A 7,029-nucleotide genomic window follows, 5' to 3' on the forward strand; every position below is an offset into this window, starting at 1 on the left:
TGTGAGGTGGGATGGATTATCTCGGCAAAGGAGAAGTGCTCACTAACACAGATTTAGACAGATTTGAGAACAATATTTGAGGGAAATGGTCTTTTGTGTGTATAGAAAATGTTTTAGATCTTTGAGTTCAGCTCATGAAAAATGGGAGCAAAAACAAAAGTGTTGCGTTTATATCTTTGTTCAGTGTAAATATGTAGCTAACGACTTGTGATTTACAGGAGTTACATGCTCTGCCTATTTCTTGGCAACCAGCAGGGGTGCAATGAGTTTGCCAAAAAAACAGTTACAGCACATAACTTGTTTAATGCTTCTTTTTTGTATGGATTGATCAAACAAAATAAGACATTAATTAGTGATCTTCAGAGGCGCTGGTAGGCAGATTTTTTAACTTTTAAAAGAGCCAAGAAAAACTCGATTGGGATTTGAGCCTTATAGTTGACTGTTTGGTTGCTGCAGAGCCGGTCCAGTCACCACCACCTGCTGCTGTTCCCTGTCAGCTCTACACGATGACAGAATGATACCCTGTAAAACATTAGCAGTACTCAAACATGGCAAAGACTCCTTCTTTGACATGTCCGAAAGTGTGTGTGAATTTTAGTGGGTGCAGACAGGTGCAGCTTTGGGTTTATTGTGTAGACATTGCAGTGGGGAAAACAACATGCATGACTCCAGCTGACTGAGACCAGCATACCTGACTTTCAGCAGCAGTTTATATTGGTAGAGACTCCCAACTGAACTTGCTCTTTAGTTAAGGAAAAAGTTTGACCTTTTGGCAAACACGCTCATTTGATTTGTAGCAGAGGGTTAGATGAGAAGATCGATACCACCCTCTTATCATCAGGTATGTAACCACAGTCTCATTTTTGTCCTTCGACTGAAGCCTGAACAGCTTCCTGACTGGACAGATTCAGTCTGAACTGTCCTGTTTGGATCAAACTGAAGCAGATTTGTTGTCAAAGTTTTTTCTTTATGCAACCCAGAATTTCACCTCCAGCTCGTAGTCCTTCCAAGCAATCCTTCCTACAATGAATTGAGCAGAGTAGAGCTGAGCTGAATGAAGGAACGAGAATGTAATCGAGCCACTCGCTGCTGCTTTAATAACAAGTCGTGTGCTACAACAACACAGTGAGACAAACACCATCAGTCCACCAACTGTAAAAACAACCTTGACAGCAAAGCGTTTCACTGATATGCATAATGCAGCTCCAGAAACAGCCAATAAAGCGTCAGAGCTCGGATGGTGTTTTATCTTCTGTTCTCCTGCTTCTCTTGTCAGATGTGACAAGCAGTGAGGAGGGGGGAGACAGGAAGACGAGAGACCTCATATATGCGTGTGCGCCTGTGTGTGTGTGTGTGTGTGTGTGTGTGTGTGTGTGTGATAGCCTGATGTGATGCTGGAGCGCCGTCCCTGCTGACACCCACCCAGCTTTCTTGGGAGCCAATTAGCCATCGCTGGGCTCAGCTTTGACGACTGCAGAGCCGCAGCAGATTCATTTACACACAATTTCTGCTTTCTGCTCCTAATGAAGGAGCTAGGAGGAGGAAAAGAAGGAAAGAGGGCATGAGGGAGGAGGAGCATACATTTCTGGATTTGGACCAGCAGCTCATGATGTTACTGGCACATCTGTGGGGCTTCCATCCCAAATGAAAATTCTATAAAATTGCATGAAAGCAAAAGTTTAGCCTGCGGGTACGAATCTGCCCCCTTGATGATATAGTAGATGGTTTTGTATTTCAGTCAAAAACTGAATCTGCGTGAGCTCCCCTTTCATTCTTTTCTCTTTCTGAGGCTCTTTGTGAAGTTTTATTTATAAGCCCTGCTGCATGTTTTTGTGCTCATACATACAGTATAGGCTCAGCTGATGTGTCAAAGTGCTTCACATGTAATCAAAACAAGACAGCCTCATGCTCCTGCTACATTTTCCTTGTTAAGTCAACTCTGGCAGATATGTGTCACTTGGGTGTCTACACAGTCCCTCCCTCTCTATTTACCTTCATTTGAACAGCTGTCAGGTTTTATTTGCTGTATCATACATCTGTAACCACACTGACAGCTGAGGCACACAGGGTTTGACATGTTTTGATGAGAATATCTCCAGCCTGGGTGTTTGAATAAGAGATCAACCATGCCATGAACATCGTGTGAAGTTTTCATTTCATATGCATCATACAGTATACACCGTAGGCTATGATTTATATGTGATGATGATTCAAATCTGGAATCCACTAGGTTTTGCAGTCCTCTCTAACCAATATATGTTAGAAATGTCTTCATAAAACAAAAGCAGCAGCAGGGGGCGCTCGAGCTCCCCCGAAAAGGCTTGAGCATCCGCTAAGCGCCCCTAAACATTTCCTCTATTTTTATCGAATTATTTTTTTTAAATCAAATGTTTGTATGAACGTGAATACAATAAGATGAATTTATAATTAAATATAAATAACTTTAGTAATTATGTGTAAAAGCAAAAGCGCCGCCAGTTGAACTCCTCTTTTGATTGGCTGCTGGGAGCGCGTGCGTCAGAGAGACAAGTTTGGTTGCACCGGCGACTGTTGGGTGAGCTCGCTAACAGTTAGCTAAACTGCGCTAGCCAAGAGTAAAATAAATAGTATTATGTTTGTGCGGTGACTTTGTGAGATGTTATAGACCGAGTTATTGCTTCGTTAAAACTAACGAAGGTGTTAGTCGACTGTTACGCCAAAAATGCCTGACTTTATGAAGTAAGTGACGATATTCGTTGACGAGCTTCACCTGGCTAGGCGCCATTTTGAAACTGCACTTGTGTCATTGAGGTGATATCAAGATGCTGTCAATTAAGGACATGAGTAGTATTGTTTGGACAGTGTATGTTGTGTCAATCATTGATGTGTGTGCCATGTTGACTGTTAGAGAAGTTTGACCTAGTCTTGAGTTCAGCACAGTGTGTTCTCTTGTCAGTGGTGCCACTCCATTGACAGTGATGGTTTTCTTGTGTAAGTAGATGTTATACACTGGGCCTACTGGCTACAGCTGATGCAGGTATTGATGTTAAGAGCCCGAAGTGTTATTTTGTGTTTTATGACGCATTTAAAAATGTGTTGTGTGGCTTGTGACTGTATCGAAAAGTCATTAGTAACTGTGTGTGCATGGCTGCATTGTGTTCCTGCCAGTCTAGCCTTTGTGTAAATGGAACCTGGAAGAGTTTAAGTAGTGTTTAATTTGTGCACTGACCTTTAGAAGTAAAATTAAAGTTGAGCTAGATAATTTGAGGGATGAGGAAGTGCAGCATTCAACTACAAGATGGCACCAACTGTTGCCCTTAAAACTTCTGTTTCAAAGCTTTTTTCCTCATTAATATGAATATGAATGAATACGATGTGTTCTGATTCTTTTGGTTAGAAATAATCTATTCTGTGTCATAAAACTGTTTTATTCTGGTTTTATCTCATTTTCAAAGTCAACAGTAAAGAGCTACTTCGCGTGTCAAGGCTAGAGTGACGCTTGTGTCAGACTGTGTATGTGGCTTTTTGCTAAATGGACCAGAAGTTGTCGTATAGATCATTTTTAACAATCACTTGTTGTCACTGCTTCCGTGCTGCATCTCTGCAGATCTCTGGTGTCATAAAAAGTCCCACCTACTCATTTGTATTCAGGGGTTGTTCATGTTTTTGCAAACGCAAGTGAAGGCAGCATTCACTTCTGCTTTCATTTTGGTCTGGGGAAGAAGAAAATTTCACCTTCAGCCCAGAGAGAGCAACTGAATGTAGATGAAACAAGAAAAGGATGAAGGATGATGAAGAAAAAGGGGGATCTTCAGTGACTGGAGGGGGGAAGAAAAAGGGGAAAGGGGGGAAGAAGATGGAAGAAAACATGATTTCGCTATCATTGCAGCAGAAAGAAAATGAGTGGCTAAAGGGGAAGCACAGAGAAAGACATACCACACAATGCTGTGTTTCTGTATGCAGCGCTGAGGCGAGTTTCTGGCCCCCAGTGAGTGTCGCTAAAAATAAACCTGGGTGGAGAGGAGAGGATTCCTCCCCTCTATCTATCTGCATCTTTCTCCCTTTTCTCTCTCCTTCCTCCTCTTCTCTTTCCCTGCCATTGCAGGTGTGTGTGTGCAGATGATCACACACAGCGGTTCAGTCTCAGTGTTTGTTTTCAACACAGCTTCAGCTCATTATAATTGGGCCAAAACAGGCACGTAATATGCTGATAACTAAATCACTTCAGCCAACAGAAAGCATCTTATCCGGCCTGTCTGGCAGGTTTGCTGCACAAATTAATAAAAACTAGAAACACAAGTCCTCGCAAAAATGCACCTCTGGACTTATTTGATAATGATCCGTCTGCAGTTTAATAATGTCCTGAACTGCAGTGAACAAGGGCTGTCTCAGCAGTCACCCAATTATTTGTTCATGTACACAGTGACAGGAAAACACATTTTCTGCTGTCAGTATTGCTCCAAAAAAATACTTTTGTCTTGTGTTTTTATGCATGTAGGGATATAACATGTCTCCTGTCAGCAGGCTACAGTAACATAAAGAGATAAAGAATGAGTTCAATAGTAAAGCCAGCAGCATTACAGGAGGAAACTTGGACAAAAGATTTATTAAACACAATATTCGGAATAATCAATGACTATGTAAAGGAAGAAGTGGCGATTGATGGATGGAAGATGTGTGTATTTTCCCCATTAAATGAATTTTTCTAGTAAGAATATGTTTTGAATGACTATCAATGAACACAAACTATGCAACAAGCACATTGTATCAGTGTTATTTGTTGTTCATTGTCCCTCTCTCTGTTTTCTTTCCAGCTGTTTCCATCATGCGCCACAGTGCTTCAGCTTTTGGATTTGCTGTAAGTCGATCGTAAAGCCTCCCTTCACTAAAGCTATGATGGCTAAAGCTGTATGTTGTAGTGGAGAGAATGTAAAATGTTCTTTGCTTTCACTCTGCAGTTTGACGCCACGCTGGATGTGTTGTCCTCTATTATTGTACTTTGGCGGTACAGCAACGCTGCAGCCGTCCACTCAGCACATCGCGAATACATGTAAGTACAGTTACTGCTTACCCAGATCATATATGACCTGGTTTAATGATACACTTGGAGGAATTTCCCTAGAAGCAATGTATAGGCTCATACAGATGAAATCTCACTCAATCATCACTTATTACACACACGTGACTCAAAGTGTGTGGCAGTGTGTTTTTCTGGAGAGACTCTGCCCTCTGCCTGTATTTTCTCATATTCTTCTTATTTTCTGTTTTCGGTACATTTATGGCCAATGTACCCCCTCAGCGTTCAGGTGAGGTCAGGGCTTTATAAAAAGGTGGCGACCAAGTGCCAGACTGTAAGCTGCAGGCATCCAAGAGACACAGCGCAGAAACAACAAATATAGCAAGGTGAAATGCCAGAATACTTTCAACGGCAAGCGTGTTTACAAACAAACTGACAACCCTTCATAGCATACCTATAAAGACCAAGTTTTGAGTATCTGCGCGTAGTTAAAATGTCTGAATTTTTTTTAGATTATTTAAATTTCAGGCTTTAAAATCACTGAAATTATGTGCTATATAGGTAATGATATGATGGCTTGCACCAATGTAGCATGAACATTCTAAACACCTACAGTGTTAGATGGAAAAAATCATTTGTGTTTAATTGTGTTAAAATGAGTATTACCCACCCGTAGAAACTGACTTTGCTTGAACTTGCTTCTGTATATTTTTATTTAATTTTTGTCTTAAAGTCAAATTACAAGACTAATTGGAGACCCTGTAGTTGTTTGAGCCTTTGTTTCCTCTTGCCCAGATTGTTTAATTCTATCGATGACGACCAGACAAACCCAGAAAAGTGATGAGATCCATTCAATGTGTCCAGAGTGTCTAGAGTGTGTGTGTGTGTGTGTGGTCTGCTTTGTCCTGTAGAGGAGTGTGTCAAATAAAGGATCTCTTCAGCTCTGTCAGCCTTGGCCCACTGGGACTGATCACAGACGGGTGTCTCACGTCTTATCTGTACCTGGCTGAGAATGGGGTGTGTGTGTGTGTGTGTGTGTGTGTGTGTGTGTGTGTGTGTGTGTGTGTGAAGGTCAGGTGGGCCTTTCAGAGACTGTTGAATGGTCAGGGTCCTGGCAGCAAGCAGGTGACTGAAAGCGAGAGAAAAGAGAAAAGTGTTCTGTTCTATTCAGATGAGTCTAAACACTACCCGAGCAGATACACAGCAAATGAGCTGAATTTACCAAGACAGCATTAACCAGTTGATCTTTGAAAAAACAAGATATCCAACCAAAACAAAAGCATCTGTTACTGAATGAATCTCTGTTCTTACTGTCAGAGCATCTGGTCGATTCATACAGTGAATCTGTCAGGCCCAACACACACACAAGTACACACAAAGGAGTGACTGCTAATTGCTGCGGAGAAGACAGATGAGATCATGTCCTCTAAAGATAAGATAGTAACACAGACAGAAAAAGACATTAATTCAACTGCTGATTCAATGTCTGACGTGCTAAAAATAAAAAAATGGAATTTTCCCAATTTAAAAATATTCACACAAATACCACAAATATGTTTTTTTTGTGAGTGTGTTGTCTTAATGAACATTATAAGCATGATAAAGTTATAAACAGATAAATATTACTGAAGTAAAATAGTAATAATTAAAAAATAAACAAATCAGGTAGAAAGGAAAAGTCATAAACACACATTAATCAGGTGCTGCCATACCTTTATGAAGCTGCCCTTATTTCCCTTTTTTTGGCACTGAGCCTTTCTGTGGGAAGTTCTCTGTAGATTTCTGTATCCCATTGTGCTACTAATGGAGGGTTTTCTTGGATCCAATCAAATACTATCATTTTCTTAAGAGTCTAAGACTGATGCTTTATATGGCAGTCCCAATAAAATCTGTCCAGGATCTTTACAGATATTGGGCTCTAGTTTCCCGGCGCAGCGCAGGTGGCGCAGGGTGGCGAACCCCGAGCAGAGCTAGTTTCGAGCAGCGCAACCCGAGGCGCGCTCAGTTTGGTAGTTTGGCAGACCGAGGTGCGC

At 41.3% G+C, this 7,029-nt stretch overlaps 1 protein-coding gene across 1 annotated transcript in view; it reads left to right on the forward strand.

The window, feature by feature from the left end:
• Positions 1-7,029, forward strand: part of LOC126402048 (transmembrane protein 163-like) — a 33,257-nt gene that overhangs the window by 6,270 nt on the left and 19,958 nt on the right. Inside the window, exons 3-4 of the mRNA XM_050063702.1 lie at positions 4,794-4,837; positions 4,938-5,029. Coding sequence (XP_049919659.1) covers positions 4,794-4,837; positions 4,938-5,029 — 136 coding nt within the window. The remainder of the gene's footprint in view (positions 1-4,793; positions 4,838-4,937; positions 5,030-7,029) is intronic.

Source organism: Epinephelus moara, chromosome 15, assembly GCF_006386435.1.
Source record: "Epinephelus moara isolate mb chromosome 15, YSFRI_EMoa_1.0, whole genome shotgun sequence".
Taxonomy (NCBI): Eukaryota; Metazoa; Chordata; class Actinopteri; order Perciformes; family Serranidae; genus Epinephelus; species Epinephelus moara.